Source organism: Globicephala melas, chromosome 20 (assembly GCF_963455315.2).
Source record: "Globicephala melas chromosome 20, mGloMel1.2, whole genome shotgun sequence".
Classification (NCBI taxonomy): Eukaryota; Metazoa; Chordata; class Mammalia; order Artiodactyla; family Delphinidae; genus Globicephala; species Globicephala melas.
In genome coordinates, this window is record NC_083333.1 from 40,980,971 (window position 1) to 41,004,530 (window position 23,560).

The window sequence follows — 23,560 nt, forward strand, 5'->3', positions numbered from 1 at the left end:
TTCTGTAACCTTTCCTTTATGTTCTCATCTGTAAAATGGGGCTAACTCTATCGACAAGGCTGCTGTGAGAATTCAATGAAGTCACAGGTCTTAAACACCTGTCCTTTGGTTGGTGCTTGGAAATGCTAACGACCTTCCCTTCTGCATTTCCTGGACTGGCGTGACTGCCAAGGGCTTGTGGTGACTTGTTTTTCTCATGAGAGCTGCATAACAGGGGTAGAGTGGCCCACTAGGGCTGGAGGGGGCTGTTTTCTAGAACCAACATGGAATGGCCCGTCCGTCTCTGCTAGGCTGGACTGTGGGGGGTGGCCCCCATCTCGTCTAAGGGAGAGGTGAACTGCAGTGGTTTTCTTCTTTTCTTCTCTCCCCATCCTTGTTCCCCTTCCTCTCTTCTGTTTGCATATAATACACTTAATCCAAAAGCCACAGGTCGACCCCCTGCTTTCTGATTTTTCCTCATCTCCTGCAGGTCCTTGGAGGGGAACTCCTCCACCCTGGGCACCTGTATGCTGTAAAGCCCACCTGAGCGCTGGTGTTTTTTACCTCTTTCCCTGGGTTGACACTCAACCTCTCAATTTGGGATTTGAAAGCACAAGTGCCTCTGAATCCTGGCTGGGTTTCCTCAGGCTGAAGTGTAAAGTAACAATGTTACCACATACTCAATGAGCGCCTGAAGGCACCTGACTCACCCCATCTGGATCAGAGAACTGGGAACTGCCCCAGGAGGCCACTAATGAGGAGTTATCGCTTGGTATCGGCAGCCTCAGCAGCAACTTTCTCTTCTTGGCAGCGGTGGCAGCGGAGCCTGGGAGGCGCCTGCTCTCACTTGGGCCTTGAACCAAGTAAAGCCAGGCTCCTGCGGTGCTCCTTCCCAGACGAACGCAGGCTGGGAGGGGGGCCGGGGAGACAGGGCACAGTTGTCCCATTTTAGTCCAAATGGACCAAACAAACCCTGATGTTGCTCCTGGCTTCTGCCAAAGCTATAGGAAGCCTCTCCCATCACGGGGTGTCCAGGTGGAGCTGAAAGACCCTCGGGATGCGGCAGAGTGGCTGCAGTCCTCACAGGGCCCCTCTAAGGCAGAGGTCTTTAGCATCCTTTGCTCCATCTTCTCACATCTCCTTGGGGGAATGATCTAGGATCGCACGACTTCACACTTGCCTGGTGTTCTTGTGTCTTTTCAGGAAGTCGATGCCCTCCGATGCCAGCTTGGGGACCGCCTTAACGTTGACGTGGACGCCGCAACCCCCGTGGACCTGAACAGGCTTCTGGAAGAGATGTGGTGTCAGTACGGGGCCCTGGTGGAGAACTAATCACAGGGACATGGAGGAATGGTTCACCAGGCAGGCGGGCCTCTCGCAGGGGGCTGGCCTCCCCAGGATCCCTGAGAGGCACCCCCAGCCTTCTCCTGTCTCCCCCATTGCAGATGGAAGCACTTAACCAGCAGGTAGCCACAAGCTCTGAGCAGCTCCAGAGCTACCAGCCAGACATCAATGATCTGAGACAAACGGTCAACACGCTGGAGATTGAGCTGCAGGCCCAACACAGCCTGGTGAATGCGCCTGTGGGCGCCTGTCTCCCAGCTCTGGAGCTCAGGCAGCACCGAATGTAGGGGCAGGCATCCAGGAAGGAGGAGGGGGAAGAGGAAGAGGCGGGAGGAGGGGGACGGCGAGGGGGAGGAGGTCCAGATTTAACCACCACCATTGCTTGCCTGGCTGACCTCTCCTGCAGGGAGGTTTCTCCCAAGACCCAGCTCAGAGATAAAAGGGCCATGTTTCAAATCTGATGTGGGTTAGGTGGCCCCTGTCAAACAGTTCCCAAGAAGGCTTGTCCTCTGCTTAGCCTGCCCTTCCAAACCCATGCTTCTCAACCCCACCTGTGCAGATTTTAAAACTCTCCATGCCCAGGTTCTTCCCCAGATGAATTATATCAGAGTCTCTGGAGGTGGGGCCTGGGCATGGGTGTTTTTTTAGCATCTCCCACATGACTCTAAAGTGCAGCCAGGGTTGAAGACCACTGATCTCAGTGATGCTTGTAGCGGGGGAGCCTGGAGAACCTCAGGTCCAAGGCCTGAAGCCTGAGTAAGGTTGAAGAAGGAATAAGGGATTTAGCGTCACGTGAACGTAGGTTCAAACCCTGGCCTGTCACTTCCCAGCTGTTTAACCTTGAACAAGTCACTTGACCTTTCTGGGCTTCAGTTTCCTCAGTGACTCAGGTAGGGAGGGGTCATTCCCAAACCCAAGGAGAGACTTGGCTCTTCTCGGCTCTTTCTTTCTTTCTTTTTTTAAAAAATTGAATGGAAGATTCTTTAAATTCTATAGCGCTTTACAATTTTCAGAAGTTTCACATGCGTGATTTCACATAATTCTCTAATAACCCTTTTTCCCCCTACCCTTATATTGCCCCTCACCTTTTCCCTCTCCCCACTGGTAACCACTAGTTTGCTCTCTATATCTGTGAGTCTGCTTCTTTTTTGTTTTATTCACTAGTTTGTTGTATTTTTAGAATCCACATATAAGTGATATCATACAGTATTTGTCTTTCTCTGACTTATATCACTTAGCATAATGCCCTCCAAGTCCATCCATGTTGCTGCAAATGGCATTATTTCATTCTTTTTTTCTTTCATTCTCTTTTATAGCTGAGTAATATTCCATTGTGTACATAAACTCCACATCTTTTTTATACACTCATCTGTTGATGGACGCTTAGGTAGCTTCCATGTCTTGGCTATTGTAAATAGTGCTGCTATAAACACTGGGGTGCATATATCCTTCTGAATGTTTTTGTTTTCTTCATATATATACTCAGGAGTGGAATTGCTGAGTCATATGGTATTTCTAGTTTTAGTTTTTTGAGAAACCTCCATACCGTCTTCCACAGTGGCCGTTTCTCGGTTCTTTCTAAGGTCATGGAAAATAGGTCCTCTCCTCACAGCTATTTTGTCTTTCCTTTTGCCTTAGAGAGACTCTCTGGAATCTACCCTGGCAGAGACGGAGGCCCGCTACAGCTCCCAGCTGGCCCAGATGCAATGCCTGATCACCAACTTGGAGGTCCAGCTGGCCGACATCCACTGTGACCTGGAGCGGCAGAGCCAGGAGTACCGGGTGCTGCTGGATGTCCAGGCCCGGCTGGAGTTTGAGATCAACACGTACCGGGGGCTGCTGGAGAGCGAGGACTGCAAGTACCTGGGGTGTGAGAGGTTTGGAGGAGGTTATAGGAAGCAACTGGATCTACCCATAAGGTACAGCCCTGTCATGATTAATAAGGGATTAGGAAGCCGGGATGATCCAAAGACGTCAGGCAGGTCTTCATGCTGCCATCTCACACCTGGCCCATTGGGACCATTTTGCTCCACTCCAAGTTGGCAGACTCCTTCTAAGTGCTCAGCGTGTGCCAGCGTGTGCCAGGGGATACTGAGACGGATGATGACAAAGCATCTGTTCTCAAGCCTTTTCCATCTCCAGGGAGACAGACATGCCACTGGAGATCATACTGGGGAAGGGTGGATGTTTGGGGCACTTGGAAGGATTATGTAGCTTCATGTGTTGAGCTGTGGTGGAAAGGAGGACAGGAAAGATCAGCTGGGCCCCATTCAACGGTGAACCACAAAGGCCATGCTGGGGAGGGAGGGCTTTATTTTATAGGCAGTTGGGAGGCCTTAACTTTTTTTTGAGGAGGAAATGATAGAATTGCTTAACTGCCTAGCTCCTCGCTAGATGGTAAACAACTGGAACTCAGAGAAAAAATATTTTTATCCCCTCCATCTGGTGCATAGTAGATGCTCAGTAAACGTTTCTTGACCAAGTCAATGAGAGCTCAAAGCTGCTCTTCAGGAAGATGGCACAGATGGCAACAGGAAGGGCTGAGTAGAGAGAGGGAGGAAGGGCTGGGCACAGGAGCCATCCAGGAGGCCTTGGATGTGGTCTAGGTAATAAACAATGGGGAGGGTCTGAATGTGGGCAGTGGAGGCATCCCGCCCCCAGCCGTGGTACAGGCAGAATTGGCAGGGCTTGGTGGCTGCCTGGATGCAGGATACCTCTGGGCCTTGGGTACCTGATGGGCTGATGATTGTAGGTAGACATTCAGCCTTGCTTCTCTGCCATTTAGAATCTTGCCCTCCAGGGCAAGGGTTGCAAAGTCAAATATTTTTCAAGAACTAGGCCATGAACATACGTGAGTGACATGGATGTTACTGTGGGACAGTGGATAACCAGGGAGCTATGGCTTGTCCAATGAAGGTGGTGCTGCCTCCTCAGGGCCATTTCTACCACATATGATGAAGATTCAGTACTGCTGGATCTTCTCATTATTCAAGGGAAGCTGGGAAGCTGCATTTCTTTTAAATGTTTAGGTTCTTTTAAAACAAATGTTTTAAGTTCTCCTGATTTTTAAACCTTTTCAACAAATTTAAAAAAATACAGGGGCTTCCCTGGTGGCGCAGTGGTTGAGAGTCTGCCTGCCGGTGCAGGGGACACGGGTTCGTGCCCCGGTCCGGGAAGATCCCACATGCCGCAGAGCAGCTGGACCCGTGAGCCATGGCCGCTGAACCTGCGCGTCCGGGCCCTGTGCTCCGCAACGGGAGAGGCCACAACAGTGAGAGGCCCGCGTACCGCAAAAAAAAAACAAAAAACCCAGCAACAACACACTGAACATTGGATGGAGGCCAAATAGCCCAGAGACAGGACAGGCAGCCTGAGGACAACATCCAGCCTGAAATGTGTTTCATCTGGCCAGTACTGTATTTTTTTTTGCGGTACGCAGGCCTCTCACTGTTGTGGGCTCTCCCGTTGTGGAGCACAGGCTCCAGACGTGCAGGCTCAGTGGCCATGGCTCATGGGCGCAGCCTCTCCACAGCATGTGGCATCTTCCCAGACCGGGGCACGAACCCGTGTCCCCTGCTTTGGCAGGCGGACTCTCAACCACTGCGCCACCAGGGAAGCCCCTTGTTTATCTCTTAATTTCAACTTCTTGCCCAGTTTCTGAGCCTTTTAATTCTTCTTAATTCTGGCAATGACACAGTTGTTCTGTTGGGGGCTAGGGTAGGGGATTGGGTGGAAGTCAAGTTGAATAAGAATAGGCTTTGGAGTGGAAGGAAACAGATACTGAGAACGGCTTTGACACTTTATAATTGGCTTGAGCCAAGAAAAATGACTTCACATCTCTGGTCCTCAAAACCTTATTTATTTATTTTTGTAAAATTAAGATAAGAATACCCACTTTATACGGTGTAGGAAGGATATAGACAATATGGTTGATAAATCCCCTACACACATGATAGGTGCTCCTAACACACATGATAGGTGCTCCTATCATAACAGACTTTAGAATCGAGGAAGTAAGGCAGGAAGAGGGGTTGCAGTGACTCTGATAATACAAATCTTTTGAGTTTCATGGTCAAGTTCTTAGATGATATTCCAAAAGATTATTGTTCAGTGTTGTTTGTTATTGGCTTCTTGAGCTCTCTGTTTTTGGTCTGGATCAGGCATGGTCTTCAGAGTCACCCTCATACTGATGAGTTTCTTAGACACTATTTAAGACACCCATGGCTACCCAAGTTATTGTGCTTCCTGATGGACAGGAACGTAACCAACTGTGTGTCAGGTATGAGCCTGGCATATAGGATGTGCCAGGAGATGTGCTGAATGAATGGACTTCATAGTCTTTTTGCCCCTTAAAATGAGACCAAAAGGCAAACAACTGAAGAAAGAAGAAATACAGAACTTCTTGTTAATCAAGAAGCCTATAACATCTACTAAGAATCAATTTCTTCCCTGGGTCGGGAAGGCTGGTTGAGTTTTCACCCAGGTCAATGCCACTGTAGTCATAGAAGTTTGTCTCTCTTGCTGCTCCAAAGACCAACAGGAATAGTCATGCCTTCTGTGTGGACACATCAACAAGGAGGCCAACCCCAGTCAAAGCACAAACATCTGATGGCTGAAAGGACTTCTGTTCTTTTAAAATAATAAAAAGCTTCTGACTTCCCACCCACAGCCAACCTGATATCAGAGAGCCAAGAGGCACCTCAGATTCTTCAACATTCCTTTAATGAGATAAGGAACTCCTAATGGTAAACTCAACAGCTGAGTAGCAGGATGATGGCGCAACAGGAGGTAGAGAATCAAGCAGGGAGGTCAAAGCATGGAGACCACACCCACCTGGGATGGGGTTTAAAAGGGCCGGGAGGGAAGAGGGTTGTCAGATTCAGTGGCTTAGCCTTCCCAGCGGCTCTGAACCTCCTGTGCATCCTCAGCTCACCATAACTTCCTCCTACATCAGCTCATCCCACTGCCTGGGCTGCACCAACACTCCTGGAGCAAGAAACATCTGTGTCTCCTCCACTGACATTAGAGACTAGCCTGGGGCAGAGGTCAACAATGCCCCCCTATGTCTCTCAGCCACTCTGGCACACGCCAACCGAATCCCAGTGGGAACAACCCCTCTGGGCTGACCCAGCCTCTGTCTGCCCACAGCTGCAATGCCGCCTGCCCCTTGCTGGGGACCTGCCACATTCCTGGCAACATCGGAATCTGCAGGACCTATGGTGAAGGCTCCCTTAACAGCCATGAGAAGGAGACCATGCAGTTCCCGAATGACCAGCCGGCCAGCTACCTGGAGAAAGTGCGCCACCTGGAGCGGGACAACATGGAGCTGGAGACCCAGATCCAAGAGTCGAGCGAATGCCATGAGGCCACCATGTGTCTGGACTATCAGAGCCACTTCTGCACTATCGAGGAGCTGCAGCAGAAAGTGAGGTTTGCGATGCTCTCGATCAGAGGTTGGCAAGCAACAGTCCCTAGGCCAAATTCAGCCTCCTGCTTGACTTTGTAACTAAAGTTGTATTGGTACGCAGCCACGCTCACTCACTGACGTATTGTCTGTGACCGCTTTTGTGCTACAACGGCAGAGTCGAGTAGTCATGACAGAGATTCATGGTCTGCAAAGCCTGAAAGATTTACTATCTGGTCCTGTACAGAAAAAGTTGACTGACCCTGCACTAAATGTTCAGGGCCTGGATTGGCAGTGGAATCAGCCACAGATAAAATTATTTTTAATTGAAGTATAGTTGACTTACAGTGTTGTGTTAATTTCTGCGGAACAGCAAAGTGAATCACTTATACATATGTATGCAAATTCTTTTTTATATTCTTTTCCATTATGGTTTATCCCAGGATATTGAATACAGTTTCCTGTGCTATACGATAGGACCATGTTTTGTTTATCCAGTCTATATATAATAGTTTGTATCTGCTAACCCAAAACTTGTGGGAAGAGAATCTCTTGAGTGAAGGTGAATGTGAATGTGAAAAGGATGAGATGTAGGATTTGATTCCCCAGGATTCTGAGTTTACGCTTTCTGAGCTTCAGTGCTTACAATTCCTAAATTGTAGTTGCAAAAAACAGTGTAACCTAAGTTCTGGTGCAGCAAAAGGGGTCAGGGGAGTATGTTCTAATGTCCTTCATGAGCCAGTATATATCCATTCAGTAATATTGGTCTCTTATGTATATCTGCTGTCCCCTTTGGTTATAATGCAATACTTCTTAAGAGACTTCATCTTAGTTTTGGAGACAGAAAGACAAAGAATATCAGAATAAGGGCCATGACTCCAAAAAAGATGTTAAAAAAAAAAAAGACTAAGGCAAAAACCAAAATTAAATTGGGTTTCCCTGGTGGCGCAGTTGTTGAGAGTCCACCTGCCGATGCAGGGGACGCAGGTTTGTGCCCTGGTCCGGGAGGATCCCACATGCCGTGAAGGGGCTGGGCCTGTGAGCCATGGCCGCTGAGCCTGCACATCTGGAGCCTGTGCTCCGCAACGGGAGAGATCACAACAGTGAGAGGCCCGTGTACCGCAAAAAAAAAAAAAAAAAAAAAAAAAAAAAAAGGACTAAGGGCCATGGAGCTATGGCTAGATTCAGGGAAGACCTTTGAGGAGGTTGACCAACCAGTGAAAGGGACTTATTAAGAATGGATCCCACCTTATCTGCAAGTGTAATAACCAGCCCATTGTTCTGTGGCTTAGATTCCACATCTTGTTTATACCAGGTTAAGCATCATATCTAGCAAAATAAAATTAAGTCTTTGCTATATGTTCAGTTTGCTACTACCTTCCATCTCTTGCTTCTTTGGGCTCTATACCTTCACCTTTTGCCATGCATTCTCTTGCATGTGCCCCTCCTGTACCACACCAGCATAGCTCACATGTTTGGGAGTTCGTGTTGTCCAAGAGGATGTTGTAGTTTGAACCCAGCCAATGGTGCTTCCTTTGACTGAGGCCATAGATGGCTCTGGGAACGAGCAAATCTCTGAGTGTACTTTCTTTTCCCAGATCCTGTGCGTCAAATCTGAGAACAAGCAGCTGGTCGTGCAAATAGACAATGCCAAGCTGACTGCTGATGACAATAGGACCAAGTGGGTTGGGGTACCACACTTGGGGGAGGGGCCAGATGTCTACCTGGACTTCTCTCTCGTGAGGCACTTGGTATAGGAGATGTAATCGACCGAGATCCCAAACCCACAGTTACAGCAGGAGTCAACAGAGGGCATTAAGCCCAAGGTCTTGAGAAAACACCCCTGGCGACCTGCAGTTGTTTAACTTTTATAATTTACAACCTGATTTGGAACGCATCCTCCACTTGATTCTATGTAAGAAGAACCGGGTGAAGTGGGCAGGGCAGTGATGGCATCTCCTTCGTGAGGATGCAGGGGCTCAGAGCCCTAATGGCACTTGCCAGAAGTTGCACGGCGTCGAGCGGTAGAACCAGAACTTGGCCCCGCATTTCCTACCCCGAGGTCATTTCATGCGAAACTCCGCTGCCTTGGTAAAGGATGTGTTTCCACACTGCAGCTCGACCAATTTGTGAGCACTAATTATTCACGACAGAAATCATGGTCCACAGCCTACAGTGGAGGCACGTGAAGGTCAAAGGGTTTATACTCCCTAGAGGGTCCAATGTAGGAGCAGGGAAGGACATTATATATATATATATATATTTGTTGTTCTTGTTGTTGTTTTTTGTGGTACGCGGGCCTCTCACTGCTGTGGCCTCTCCCGTTGCGGAGCACAGGCCCTGGACGCGCAGGCTCAGCGGCCATGGCTCACGGGCCCAGCCGCTCCGCGGCATGTGGGATCTTCCCGGACCGGGGCACGAACCCGCGTCCCCTGCATCGGCAGGTGGACTCTCAACCACTGCGCCACCAGGGAAGCCCAGGACATTATATTTCATTGTCTCTTTTCTGGGCACTGTGGACGCCTCACTCCTCCAGAGTTAAGGAAGCCGTTTCCTTTCTCTCATTCTGCCAGTTTGGCTTCTAATCTGGGAGAGAATCCAGGGTCCATCTCAGCTGGGGGTGTGGAAGAGGACGGTTTACAGTGGGCACACCTGGCTGCTCTGTAGCCTCCCCTTTGGCCATCTGCCCATGAGGGCAGCGTTGACCACGGTCCATCCTGGTATGCTCAGTACCGGCCACTCTGCCTGGTTGTCTTAGGTGCTTAGTATTGAATGAGTGGGGATCACCCTGCTGTTTCTGTGAGTGCACGACACAGGAAATGCCAACTCACAACTGGAGGGCAGAGGGAAGGCCAGCAAGGCATGCTGTAGGTTGTGTCCTGGGGCCCCTCTGCTCTCTAACCCCAACTCCTGTGCCTGCCCTGGTGAAGGTGCCAGACGGAGCACTTGCTCTGCCAGCTGGGGAGGGGGCCGACGTCTGTGGGCTGCACAGGGCACTGGACGACCTCACACTCGCCAAGGCCGACCTGGGGGCCCAGCTGGAGTCCCTGAAGGAGGAGCTGCGTTGCCTCAAGAAGAACCACGAGCAGGTGCGGGGCCCTTTGTGTGACACGTGGAGACGTCCTGGGGGTGAACTCAGGTTCCTTCGGAGGAAGCAGTGAGGCTCTTCCTCCTGCTTGGGTGGAAGCTCGTGCCTCGCTGTTAAGCCTTGAAGGGGAGCTCTGGCTTTCCGTGGGACCTCGCCCACTGAAAGGCTCTGGAAGCTGCTATGCTGACGCAGGCAGCACCTCATCCTCAGAGGAGGGCAGGGAAATCGCTGGAGGGGATGGGAAGTGGGAGGTGAGGCTTTGAGTAGAGGGCAGTGGGGGCCCCATGTATGGGACATCCTCCTATGTCCACAGGGAGTCCACGCTCTGAAGTGTCAGCTGGGGGACCAGCTCCGGACTGAGCTGGACGTGGTGCCCGCTGTGGACCTGGGCGGGGTGCTGGAGGAGATGCGGTGCCCGTACGAGGCCCTGGAGGTAGAGCTGCAGGCTCAGCTCACGCTGGTGAGTTCCTTTGTGGGCATGGAAGACTCAGCTGGGCTCCCGCTTCCCATGGGCAATTCCCAGGTTCGGTACATGCGTCACTTAGATACAGACCAGGGACCCAGCTTTAACCTGATTCCTCACCTTTGCAAGAACACTCTCGTAGATGGGGACGCAAGAACATTCATGTGGTGAGGGAGGTTCTGCAAACGTCTCCTAAGGTCTACGAGGAAGAGTCACAGAGCGTTGCTAGTTGTCACAGCTGAGGACTGGATTTTTCTTGGGGCCTGGCAATGGCTTGGGGTGTCATAGCCTTTCTGAAGAGACTGAGGACAGGGTCGATGACTGTTAACCTCTTTCCCTCTTTCTTTGGTCTGCAGAACTGGCTGTGTGAATCCGGGGCCCGCTTCGGCACTGAGCTGGCCCAGAGGCAGTGCCTCATCAGCGATGTGGAGGCTCAGCTGTCGGAGATCCGGGCTGACCTGGAGCGGCAGAGCCGGGAGTACCAGGTGCTACTGGACGTCAAGGCCTGGCTGGAGGGTGAGATCGCCACATGTTGGAACTTTCTGGAGACTGAGGACTGTACGTATGTAGCCTGATGTTGTTTGTGTCAATATCGTGTGTAAAAGCAGAGACGTCTTATTAGGAATGACTCAAAAGGAGGCGTGCCATTGCAGACCCCACCTTTGGGGACAAACTTGCTACCCAGCAAGCCTGGTGGGCTGCCTGGACGTGGAGGAGGGTGTGCAGGGCCTCTGCAGCTCATGCCGTCCATTGTGTGGCCCATGTTATGCTCCCAGGTGCTAGTCACTCCCACAGGGGCTAAAATACTGAGGGCTCTGTGCGTTTAGGTTTTGCTAAATTCTCTCTGGAATATTCCAGGAGCTTTTAAAAATATTGCATGGGGCGGTGGTATCTATTCTCTCATTTTAGTTCCTCAGTAACGCTGTGACAAAGGTAGGACAGATAGTACACCCCTGTGAGAAATAAGGAAGAGGACCAGGGGCTGTGTTTAAATGAAGAGAGTGGCCGGCCACCGGCTTTGCACACAGGCGCTCTGAGCTCTGGCCGCAGCCTCACTGTGAATTCCGGGCAAGTCACTCCCCTCTCTAGGCCTAGAGGGACCTGTACCGTCTAAGCCCCCTTTTCTCTTCCAATTCTAAAGTGCCTATTTATTTTGGATTTTCATACACTTCTCATGCCAATATTTAAGCACCTTTTTTTCTTCTGCAGGCTCCCCTGCAACATGTGCGCGACCCTCCAGCACCTGTGCGGCCCCTGCAGCCTGTACCCACTGCTCTCCCTGCCTTTTCGGGCCTTCTCGGGCCTCCTGTGGGCCTTGCTCAGAGCCTCGATGCTGAATTACTCCTCAGCCAGAGATGCCAGAAAATGGGAGATGTCTGTAGTCCCTTGGCTCCAACCCCCAGTCCTGCCATCGGAGGCCTTTCTTCCCCAGCCAGCCTGGGGGAGACTGAAGCCAGGCAGTGCTTCTCTGTTGACGGGCTTTCCAGCCCGGTAGCTCAGCCCTGGCCCCTGGATTTGTGCTTCCTCTCTTCAGGATGTCCTGACTGCTCCATTTTCTCTCTTCTGCTGCCTCCTGATCTCTCTGAGATGGGGAGGGTAACCTCGCTTTTATTTCGCTAATAAACTTTACTTCTGCAGCATAAGGAGTCCAGTGCCTGCTGGTCTGTTTCTCCATCCAGACCGTGATGCAACCGTTCCTGTAGAAGCAGGGGCTGTGGCTCACTCACCAGAGTGGTTCTGGAAGATGGCAAAGCCAGTGAGGACCGTGGTTAAAAGTGGAACTGCAGCAAGATGGCACAGATGAGGGATACCCAGCTCTGGACCTGACCAAGCCTGTTTAAGCCAGATTCACAGAGCTTTTAAAATACAGACTCGTTCAGACTAAATAAAGTCCCCCTTTAATCTGGATGAAGCCATCGCAAGGCCCTGTGTCGGGGCTTTATAGACACGGTGACACAGGGTCCCACAAAAACCCTGCAGAGAGGGAGCGGCTGTTACTATTTTCAGCTGGTGGCTGAATCAAGGCTCGAACCCCAGTTTCTCTGAAGTAGATCCGAAGCCCATACTTTGAAAGCTTTGAAGGGGCAAAAAATTAAACACGAGGAGGTTTAGGGTGGTTGTTCTAAAAGTGTGGTCCTCCATCCAGTAGCACCAACATCCCCTGGGAACATGCTGGAAATGCAGATTCTTGGGCCCCACCCCAGACTTTCTGAATAAGCAGTCTGTTTCATCGAGGCTTCCAGGTGATTCCATGCACGCTCAAGTTGAAGAATCACCGTGTAAGGGGGGTTTATTTGTGAAGTAAGATCCCGACTGGCCAGACCCACTGCAGAAGGGATGGGCCTCACTCTCCTGATCTCATGGGTGAGGAACTCTTTATCCCATTGAGATAGTGCTGAACGTGTTAAATTGCTGAGCCGGTGACACCATCAGTCTAGAAAAGATCAATCAAACTCATCCACCCCAAGCTCCCCCACAGGCTCCTCTGGCAAGTCCTTCAGCAGCCGCCCAGCTTGGAACTTGCAGCCAACAGCCACGTGAACCAGAAGCTCCATGTTTAGGCAGCCACGGATGAGAAGAGCAGGTCTTCAGAACCCAGCATTAGAGCTGACCAAGCAGTGAGTTCCCCATCACTGGAGGCATTCAAGGAGGGCCTTTATAACCACCTGGTGGGGACGTTGAGAAGGTCGCTCAGGCAGCTGATGGAGCTGGATAAGATGGTTGTAGGGGTCTTCTAGCCTCCAAATTCGATGACTCTCTTCTTTCTAGGTCTTATTAATCAGTGAAACTATAAGTGGAGCTAACACACTGACTCCAGCAGCTCGTTCTTGTCTTCCTTCTCTACTCCGTGAACTCTCTGAATCAGAGTAGCTTGCTGAGAAATTTACAAAGTCCAGCTGATGGTTGTTGAATCCAGCCCGTCCTGATGCGGGAGTGACAACAGTCCCAAGTCCCAGGGGTGGAGAGAGCTTAAGCCAGGCCTCGGTTGCTGTACCTCCAGCTGCTCTCAAGCCCAGAATCCTACCTGTTGGCCACTGTCTGTGTAGACAGGACTGATTTGCTTAAGAGGAAGCTCTTCCATCATAGGAAGCTCTGGAAGGTCAGAGGCTGTCTACCCTTTCCTCCCTTCCCTTCCACTGTGCCTCTGCTCTTTTTCCCAAGCGTAAAGGTGTCTGGGCACAGGTGATGCATCCCTAAGGTACCTACCCAAGAGTAGGTCCCAATAAGAAAGAGCAATCTTGATCAGTCCTAATTTAGCACCTGGCCCAAACACCGTCACCTCTTCCTTTGTACTTAAACAGCTCCTTTCATCCAACAAGTTCAAAGCTGTCTAACAAAATAAAGCCATTTATTCTTGCACCACCATGTTCTTCCCATGTAAGGAGAGGGAGAGAAGGTGAGTCATTCGGTGATGCAGGGATTCTTCTCGTGACATGAAATGAGTCAGTGGGGCCCCAAGATGATGCTTCTTAAGTTCATAGCCAATGCCTGACCGTCATCTATAATTAAAACATTAGCTTTGATGAGACATTGCTTGCGTGTGTGTGCGTGTATGTGTGAAGTGGTTTGGGTTCCTGGGAAGAAATGCTGAGTAAAGGGGATGATTATGCTTGGGGAGGTACCATCATGACCATCATCACTACCGTCACCGCCACCACAACTATCCTGTTCATCATCATCACCATCACCATCATCGTCATCATCACCACCATCAGCACCACACAGCTTCATCATCATTGCCATGGACGCTCCCATTCACCGGGCTCTTACTATGAGCCAGGCACTGATCTAAGTTAGGGATAAGTTTATATACATATACTCATTTCACCTTTACAGCAATCTGATGAAGCCAAGGTTATTGTTATCTCCATTTTGCAGATGAGGAATCAAGGCTCAGAAAAGTTAAGCAACGTGCCCAGTTCACACAGCTACTAGATGGGGAAGCCAGGGTTCAGATCCAGGTAGTCTGCCTCTAGCAGCTGTTCTTTCAACCACTGTGCTTTACAGAGGCCAAGTCTCAGACTGTGTCAGTAGGATGACAGAACCATCATCACCCCAACGTTTTGATTCTTTTTCCTTGCATGAAATAAGAGAGTGTTTATGCCAGAGAATTCTTTCATGTCTGAGAATTTATGCCATAAAGGCTGGTGCAAAGAATGAACGTTCTATGGTATCTGAAAATAGCATGAGGACCCTGGCAATTAAAAAAAAAATCTCAATAATATTATATTTTATTTTTTTTTTAACATCTTTATTGGAGTATAATTGCTTTACAATGTTGTCTTAGTTTCTGCTGTATAACAAAGTGAATCAGCTATATGCGCACGTATATCCCCATATCTCCTCCCTCTTAAGCCTCCCTCCCACCCTCCCTATCCCACCCCTCTAAGTGGTCACAGAGCACCGAGCTGATCTTCCTGTGCTATGCGGCTGCTTCCCACTAGCTAGCTATTTTACGTTTGGTAATGTATATATGTCAATGGACCCTGGCAATTTTAATGGTGGGGAATCACCAAAGAAGGCCAGTCCACCCTCTGTCATTACTATGACCACTTTGTCCATTGAGGAAGAGAAGAAAAGAAACAGTCAGAACCCCTTATGTGTGTTCATCATTTCACCATTTACAAAGCCCTTTCATATGTGTTATCCAATTTGAGCCCCTCACCCCCAAACCCTGAGAGAGACAGAACAGACTTCACAATCCCCATTTTGCAGCGGAAAAAGTTCAAGGTTAGGGAGGTGAAATGAACTCTGCCCCCCCAGTCTTACAGCTGGTCTCACTCAAGCCCAAGTCTTCTCATTCCCGGCCCGTTGCCTGCACCAAATTGCTAAGGACTTTGCTGGATAAAACTTCCTGTTCAGACCCGCTCTCCAAGGCTGGCGTGAGGTAATTGAGACGGATTTTGCAGGGCCCGGGAATCTCCTCGAGGATAATCTTTCTGGTGTTTCCTCCCACCCTGCAATGTCCTCCCCACCCAACCACATAGCAGGCTGAGCTTCTGGCCTTTGGTTATCTCCTGGCCTTCCTCAGCAGAGGCACCCCCTTTAGCCTAGTTTTTGTACCCAAATCTCCCTTATCTCCCTGACCCCTTCTCCCACCCCTGGTTTTCGGACATCCTAAACATGTGTCTTGGTCATTCACATTGGCTCCAAGGCCCTCCACCAAGATCCCTCTACCCCCATTAGCTCTCTCTGATCCTGAGGGTGGAGGACTGTGTCTACTCACCAGCAGGGTCACATGTCACCTCCGTTTCTCTCCACTAGTCTCATTCCCTTTTCTAGAAAGAGGAAACTCTTTCACTTGCTTGACTTAGCATTGCCTCTTTTCTTTCTGCCGCCCCACACCCCAACCCTGGAAGCCTCTTTCACCTGCTTTGAAACTCACCTTAACGACCACAGATCCTACGGGGATCCTGCAGGGCCACCACCCTGTGGACTCCAAAGCAGCAAGAACCAGTATCAAAGTAGCTCATTACCAGGTTTGGTTGAAGAAAAGATTCTTAGAGGGATTAGGACTCTAATGAGATCAGTTGTTTGAATCCTACCTCTGAGTCACCTAGAGAGTGGAATCACGAATAAATCTCCTTTGGGGGACAGGGAGATAATCTGAAATGGCCTCATCCCTCACCTCCTGGCTGAGAATCATGAACTGGGTTGAAATGGCCTGACTGGAGTTTGGGGCAGGGATGGGTGTGGGAAAAATGGGAGGGGGGGAAGGAAGGAATTATTTTTCTTCAGAGGGGAGGTGAAGGGCTCAATTATATTACTTTGTGTTAGAGTTGGTCCACAAGGCTGTCTGCTCAGCAAGACTGAGAGCATGTCATCTTCCTCTCCCCCACCAGCATCCCCCCCGCCCCCATTCCCCCCCCCCCCCCCCCGTCCTGCTGTCCTGGAACTATGCCAGGCGCTTGGTAGAAATTCAACAAATGATTGCTGTCCTTAATGTCATATATACAGTTTTCTAATTACATTAAATACAAACATATTTCCAAACAACCATCTCACACCTTTTAAATATCTCACTTCCTTATCTTCTTGTTATTTCTCATATATTTTGGAGACCCATTTTAGCCTGAGTTATTCATAAACATATAATCTACTAAGGGAACTGTGATTCTTCTGTTTCAATTTTGTCCCATGCCCAGCATGGAGAAGTTGCCCATTAGATGTATTCTGAAAAAACTGAACTAAATAAAAAAGTGGATTTGATAGTCCCTTGTTTGCTCAGTTTCTCTCTGAATGAATCAAATTTGCAAGTATTTCAATTAAGAAATAAGAGAGTGCATGAAGTCTACTCCTAATATGTGCGGGGACATGGAGACCTTATAACCCCATGGTCCCATCTTCCCCACTAATTCAAGAAGCAAATTGACTCAAGCCTATTGATCGTCTGAAAACATTGCAAGAAAGAAGCTAGATTTACAAGGGATGGTAGCATTATGTTTACTTACAAGCCATTTCATCTGCTGTCTTGCCCCTGAATTCTTGGGCCATTCACCTTCTGCAGGGAAAAAAAGCATCTCCAGAGAAGCCGGCAGGTGACAAGTGTAACCTGTTCTTTGCTGCGTCTTCTGTGTGGTTGCCGATTGGCCGTGACCTGAAGCCGTGCTGGCCAGACTACCCCTGTTCCTTTCTTCCTCTCTCCTCCCCACACTCTTATCATTCAGGAACAGGTAGCAGTGCCTCTTTGTAACGTTTTGCATCCTGGGTGTAGACAGCAGTGCATTTCTCAGCCACGAACAAATCTCAGACTGGATTGTGGAGGTAATGCTCTGGTCTGGACATCTTGGAACAATGCCATTTCTGTCTGAGGCCTCAGAAGCTGTGGTCCCACGTCTGTAGATCTTTTCTGAGTCTTCATTTGCATCCTGCAGAACACTCCGCAGGGGGAACCGCTCTTCTGTGCATCTATTCAGGGTGTCCTGGCTACGTCTCAGCTTTCCACCTGCAGCTTCCCTCACTTGAAGGTGGGCTAGCTTCGTCTGATCAGCACGGCCTGGCGAGCTCCTGAGGATCCCGTCCAGGCTTCTTCCTTGCCTCTTCTTCGTATTATCTCTCTTATTAAACACACCTCTCCCTGTTTCCATCTCTCCCCATTTCTCCGCTCTCTCTGCATTGTACGCAAAGTCTCTTTTTGCTTTTTTGTCGACCCAATCCTTGAATCTTCTCATACTTAGAACCTAAACATTCTCCCTTGCTTAAAGTCTCCATGTTGCTACACTGGCCAATCAGTAGATAAGACCGAAGAGCTTGGAGGACGCTGCTGGTATTTAGTCTGTGCTCCCTGGGCGGGGAGGAAGGACTGCGGAAACCGCGACTTGCTGGAAAGCCAGTGCTTTGGAGCAGGCCGACAAGAGCTGGGAAGCAGGAGGCCTGTGCTGTTCCCTAGGAGCGAATGCCCATCAGTCTGATTCCCAGGGTCTTTTCCATTTGTCCCAAGCCCGGATGAGTGAGACAGGAGCTCCTAGCCTCGCGTCCTTTCTCCGGGACGTCTCAGTGATGCCTGCCCACCTATTTCTCCCCCTTTAACTGCCTTGGAGGAAAACAAAGAGACTTTGATTTTATTTTAAGCCTGGAGCTTTTGGTCTGAATGGCGTTATAATAAGCAGCGATAATGGTGTTGGAGAGGGTGGATGAAGGACCTTTCATCGAAGACTTAAACAGAGCACCACGTGAATACTATCATGAAAGCTTAATGGGGAGAAGGACTCCAATAAGTTGTCAATAAAACTGTCTGTGGCAGGCAGCCAAAGCCGCAGTGGCGTTTGGGGTGCGGCTCCCCAGGGTGCAGGTGGTACCTGGTGGTGCCTATAATTATGCAACTTCTGTATGTTCAGAACTTTGGTCACCCCTTCCTCAGACCTTCTGGTGCCTTCCTTCACCTCCCAAATCAACCCTAAACGACTCCAAGCTTGCCTTGCAAAATCCCCTGCCTAAGCCGTGTCTCCTCATTTTCTCTCCAGGGCGCCCAGGTCCTTGGATTCAATGATATGACCACCACCCCGCCCCACCCCTTGGTATTTTTCAACCTTTGGTTCTTAAACCAGATTGCATGTAACACAGTAAGGCTGATGGTGGGAGCCTAGGAGAGGATACGGGGCATCTTCCTGGTGTGTCGATTATACTTGGAGGATTGGGCGAAAGGTTAGAAAGTCTAACCGGGAATTTTAAAACATTTTATGTTAAAGCCAACACGATGTTTTCATGCTTGAGGAAGCTCCTTTGGGCTATCTCCTGACTTTTCCAGTTACCGCTCACTTTGTTCTAATGCTATGGCTACCTCATTGGAAAAGCTTGGCAAGCACGGCCTTATTCCTTTCTCACACCTGCCTCCTGATACTTTCCTTAGATAGTTTCAATGCATTTGTCCGGATCTCTCAGCTTGCATTTTTTCAGCCTTCTTTCTAAATGATCTCTTCTTTCAGAATCTTCCTTGTTCTCAAACTAATTATCAAAGCCTCTATCTTTAAAATTCCTCTCCAGTCCTTCTAAAAACTTTTTATTTATTAAAAAAATTAGTTTTTATTGGAGTATAGTTGATGTACAGTGTTGTGTTAGTTTCTGCTCTACATCAAAGTGACTCTCATACGTCTACATACACATGTATGTTATACATACACATATATCCACTCTTTTTCTACATTCTTTTCCCATTACAGTCCTTTTAAGTGATAGGCAGGTAACATTATACAAACAGCTGTCCATCCTTCTTGGCCATGGCCCAAGTCAATCCTTATCCAGCTCAAGTCTTCAAGGCTTGGGGTGCTAAATCATTGAAGGATTCTTCTCTCAAAGCAGACGGAAAGGGAGTCTACTGCTGCCCCTTAATGCAACTTGTTCCTTGATTCAATCTTGGTCCCTCCCTGGAAATGCCAGGTGTGTCAGGAGATGAGTCTGATTATGGTTTTACCAGATCACGTGACACAAAAGAATGTCATTAGATGGACTAACTCCCAATTAACAAGGGCAGATACTTGGGCTAGGCCGTGTGGCCTCTTTGAAGGTCTACCGCAGGACTCTGATTTCAGGGGTGCCTAGCCTGAAGAGGAGTCCTGACTTAACAAGAAGCCAAGTAAAAACATTTATGGGACAAGGGACTCTTCTGAGGAAGACCAATAACAGATTGAAGGGAAGCCCATTTGAAAAGCAGTGAAGAAGTAAAAAGAAAAAAGACATTACATACTGTGTCCACACCCTCTGGGGATGGGGTATAAATGCTCCCCAGACGCAGGAAACTCCAAAGCTCCTTGGAGAACTTGGACTCTGTCTTCCGCCGGTCACCTCACTCCCTCCATCACCATGCCTTACAGCTGCTCCCTGCCCAGCCTGAGCTGCAGCTGCTTCTCCTGGCCCTGTGTGCCCCGCAGCTGCCACGGCTCCACCCTGCCCGGGTCCTGCAACATCCCCGTCAACGTGGGCAACAGCGGCTGCCTCTGTGAGGGCTCCTTCAACGGCAACGAGAAGGAGACCATGCAGTTCCTGAACAGCCGGCTGGCCAGCTACCTGGAGAAGGTGCGCCAGCTGGAGCGGGACAACGCAGAGCTGGAGAGCCGCATCCGGGAGCGGAGCCAGCAACAAGATCCCCTTGTGTGCCCCGACTACCGGTCCCACTTAAGGACCATCGAGGAGCTCCAGCAGAAGGTGAGGGGCCTTGTTGTCATCTCTAAGCAGGGCAAGTTTGCTAGTATTCTCAGTCTGTGGGAGAGAACTGTGTTTCTTGCATCTATGCCATCGTGAGTCTTTCTTCCTCCTTTTATCTTCAAAAGGGCTTTTTAAGCATTTTTAAAGAAGTCGATGGTTTCATATTTATTTTCAATCCTCACTTAGCAACCTCTCATTCCCCAGATCCTTTGCACCAAGGCAGAGAACACTAGGCTGGTAGTGCAGATTGACAATGCCAAGCTGGCCGCAGATGGCTTCAGGACCAAGTGAGTTGTTCAGAATTTACACGGGTCCACTTCTTTTGTTCAATCTGTAGTGAAAGAAAAGGGGTTTCCATAGCTTACCGAACAGCAGTTCAATCCATCAGTTGCGAAGGATTCTGCAGAGGATTGGGGGGAACCAAGAAAGAAGCCACAAAAGTGGATGAGGACTCAAATCAATTTTTGAATCAATATTGGGTCTTGACTGAACCTCAAGAACCCTCTGCCTCTTGGGTCTACTCATTGCCGAAAGAGGGAAGAAGAGGTGAATGGGTTTATCCAAGATCATTCTTGTCAGTCTTCAAGGTCTACCAGGTACTGCTCTGACCCTGTCCTTGTGCAGGTATGAGATGGAGCTGGGCTTGCGGCAGCTGGTGGAGTCGGACATAAATGACCTGCGTAGGATCCTGGATGAGCTGACCCTGTGCAAGTCCGACCTGGAGGTCCAGGTGGAGTCCTTGAAGGAGGAGCTGCTCTGCCTCAAGAGCAACCACGAGGAGGTAAGACCAGAAATGAGAAATGAAGAAACCTGACTCAGCTTCAGGCTGAGGGTGGCTTTAGTGATTTGGGGTGGCAGAATCAGGAATAAGACTCTTTTAAATTTCCTTCAAAAACACCAAAACTTCAGGATAAAGGAAAACATTGAGAGATGAAACCTATCCATGTTCCCAGATAAGCTGTCTTTCACTCAGAACTGGTGCCTCGCTTGAGTTTCCTAGGGCACCTCCATGGGCTTGTGATTGGTTACTGAGTTGTGGGAGGAGTTCCAGCATTGCTTGTGATTGGTTACTGAGTTGTGGGAGGAGTCCCAGCATTGCTCTGATCATGCCATGCAAAGCCATTTCTCTTTCCCCTCAAAGCCAAAATATCAATCCTGGTGAACTGGAGTCTCCACTTTTTCAAAGTCTTGATGACGAATGATCTGGGGTTCCTTCTCTCTCCTGGGAGGGGCCATGCCAAGATCTTACTTGATGGGAAAAATGCTGTGACATACAATCTGAAATTATACAGCCAATTCTTTTTCTTATGAGGTCATCTGCAGACAGTCTGCAAACTGGGAAAGTTGGGCATTCATCCATCCTTGAGTGGCTCCCAAGCAAATCCTTGAGAATTTTTTTTTTTTTGCGGTACGCGGGCCTCTCACTGTTGTGGCCTCTCCGGTTGCAGAGCACAGGCTCCGGACGCGCAGGCTCATCAGCCATGGCTCACGGGCGCAGCCGCTCCGCGGCATGTGGGATCTTCCCAGACCGGGGCACGAACCCGCGTCCCCTGCATCGGCAGGCGGACTCTCAACTACTGCGCCACCAGGGAAGCCCGGGAATTTTTTTTGAATCCAAGTGCCATGACACAGTCATGGTGGGAAGGAGCTGAACACATGGAACGCAGACCACTTTGCCTTCTGTTGTCATAGCCGCTCCACTAAAAGGCTTTTCCGAGGAAATAGACAAACAGGACTTTGACAAGCAGTGCCATTCCTTTGGGTCCACTTTTTATTGAGGATAGTCACTCTTGCATTTTCTACATCCACAGGAAGCCAACTCCCTGCGGAGACAGCTTGGAGACCGCCTTAATGTGGAGGTGGATGCCATCCCCACCGTGGACCTGAACAATGTGCTCAACGAGACCAGGTCTCACTACGAGGCCCTGGTGGAGAGCAACCGCAGGGACGTGCAAGAATGGTTCACCAGGCAGGTGGGCCTCTCAGCACGTGGCCGCTCAGGCCCCTCGGCCCCTCAGGGCCCTTCAGACAGGGTCTGATCCTGCCTTCTCCCCTTTGGTGTTTCAGACCGAGGAGCTGAACGGGCAGGTGGTGTCCAGCTTGGAGCAGCTGCAGTCCTACCAGGCGGAGATCACTGAGCAGAGACGCACGGTCCATGCTCTGGAGGTGGAGCTGCAGACCCAGCACAACCTGGTGGGTATCGTTCAGACTCCTGGTGAGAAGGGGAGGTCGGGGAGTCAGAGGCACCGGGCTGGCCTTTGGGCCATCCTCTCCTTAACTCTTGGAGCTTGTGACTTCTTTGCATCCTGTGGAGAAGCCCTTTCAGGAGCAGCTCTGTGACCTTCCTTACCTTCCGCACGACAGAGAGACTCTCTGGAGAACACCCTGACGGAGGTGGAGGCCCGCTACAGCGCCCAGCTGGCCCAGGTACAGTGCCTGATCAGCAACGTGGAGTCCCAGCTGGCGGAGATCAGGAGGGACCTGGAGCGGCAGAACCAGGAGTACCGGGTGCTGCTGGATGTCCGGGCCCGGCTGGAGTGTGAGATCAACACGTACCAGGAGCTGCTGGAGAGTGAGGACTGCAAGTGAGTACTCAGCTGCCGGTGTTTGGCGAAGCTATGCACATATAGGCGTACTTCTCAGTTGGACTCCAGGCAAAGATTGCATACCCTGGAGAGGAAATTATGCCTTCACACCAGACATGCTCAAACGGAACTCAGAAAACAATGTGGCTATTATTAAAACATAAAGTGGCAGGAACTGTGTGATGTACAAACTGAAATGGCACAGTCAACTCTTTGCATTCTACTCTGATGATACTGATATGTGATCAGTGATATTTCTTACATCTTAACAATACCGTAATGTGTAGAAGTTACATTTCCACATGCTACCTTATCTGCCCTGTTACCATCAGGCAGGCAGGATCAGTATTCTCCTCATTCTATAGGTGAAGGGACTGGGGCCTGGAGAAGGTAAGTGACTTATTTAAGGTCACCAGCTAGGAATGGACGTTGCTGGGAGCTGAGACTGGAGTTTCTGAGCCTCTGTCCAGCACTTCGGACATGATATGACAGGGAGACCGTTAGCATTGAGAGTGAGCTTTGCAGCACGTGAGCCTGTGACCTTCTCTGTTACAGGTCAGGCCAAGTCCCAGAGAGCAGTCCACACTTGGGGTCTCTCTGGTGTATATTACAAGCCGCCCTCAATTCGCTTTCCATATCATTCTTTTTCTCCAGGCTGCCCTGCAACCCCTGCGCCACGACCAATGCATGTGGTAAGACCATCATGCCCTGCGACTCCAGTGCCTGCACCCCCTGTGCTCCTACTGCCCGCTTCTCGCCCTGTGTCCCCCGCCCCCACTGTGGGCCCTGCAACTCCTACACGTGCTAGAGTCCAGTGGTTGCCGGAGGAGCAAGGAGGCAGGGCCCAGTGTTCCAGAGCTTTGACCTGGCCCTGGTCCATTCCACCAAATGGGCCAGAAAACACAATTGCATGGCTGGAGCTGCCCCAGGGAGGTGGTCAAGAAACTCACCCAACTCACCCAGATAATTCCCTGCCTACCCTTTCCTTCGTTGGAGACCGTTTCTTCTTAGCTAGCCCAGAGAACCCTCCCACGTGCCAGCAGTCTTCCCTTGTA

General features: G+C 49.9%; 2 protein-coding genes and 1 pseudogene across 6 annotated transcripts in view; 2 read left to right on the forward strand and 1 right to left on the reverse strand.

Annotated features, from left to right (window-relative positions):
- Window positions 1-1,272: 1,272 nt before the first annotated feature.
- The window catches only part of LOC138842462 (uncharacterized), a 147,443-nt gene continuing 125,155 nt past the window's right edge, over window positions 1,273-23,560 (reverse strand). For all 5 annotated transcript variants that reach the window (XM_070044410.1, XM_070044413.1, XM_070044411.1 and 2 more), the window contains 2 exons: window positions 16,731-22,485; window positions 1,273-3,186 (listed from right to left, as the gene is read on the reverse strand). In XM_070044410.1, the coding sequence (XP_069900511.1) occupies window positions 2,908-3,186; window positions 16,731-17,450 (999 nt within the window). In that variant the 5' untranslated portion in view covers window positions 17,451-22,485 and the 3' untranslated portion in view covers window positions 1,273-2,907. The remainder of the gene's footprint in view (window positions 3,187-16,730; window positions 22,486-23,560) is intronic.
- On the forward strand, window positions 6,097-11,615 carry LOC115843630 (keratin, type I cuticular Ha8-like; annotated as a pseudogene).
- On the forward strand, window positions 19,579-23,313 carry LOC115843629 (keratin, type I cuticular Ha1-like). The gene is made up of 7 exons (XM_030839808.3): window positions 19,579-19,920; window positions 20,125-20,207; window positions 20,545-20,701; window positions 21,732-21,893; window positions 21,988-22,113; window positions 22,285-22,505; window positions 23,160-23,313. Exons 1-7 carry the CDS (start codon window positions 19,579-19,581, stop codon window positions 23,311-23,313), a joined length of 1,245 nt encoding a protein of 414 aa, XP_030695668.2.

Excerpts from the sequence above, each read along its gene's own strand:
- LOC115843629 (XM_030839808.3), top strand. The coding sequence starts at position 19,579 with ATGCCTTACAGCTGCTCCCTGCCCAGCCTGAGCTGCAGCTGCTTCTCC. Across the intron at positions 20,208-20,544 it reads GCAGATGGCTTCAGGACCAA|GTATGAGATGGAGCTGGGCT; the intron begins GTGAGTTGTTCA and ends GTCCTTGTGCAG. Across the intron at positions 20,702-21,731 it reads TCAAGAGCAACCACGAGGAG|GAAGCCAACTCCCTGCGGAG; the intron begins GTAAGACCAGAA and ends CTACATCCACAG.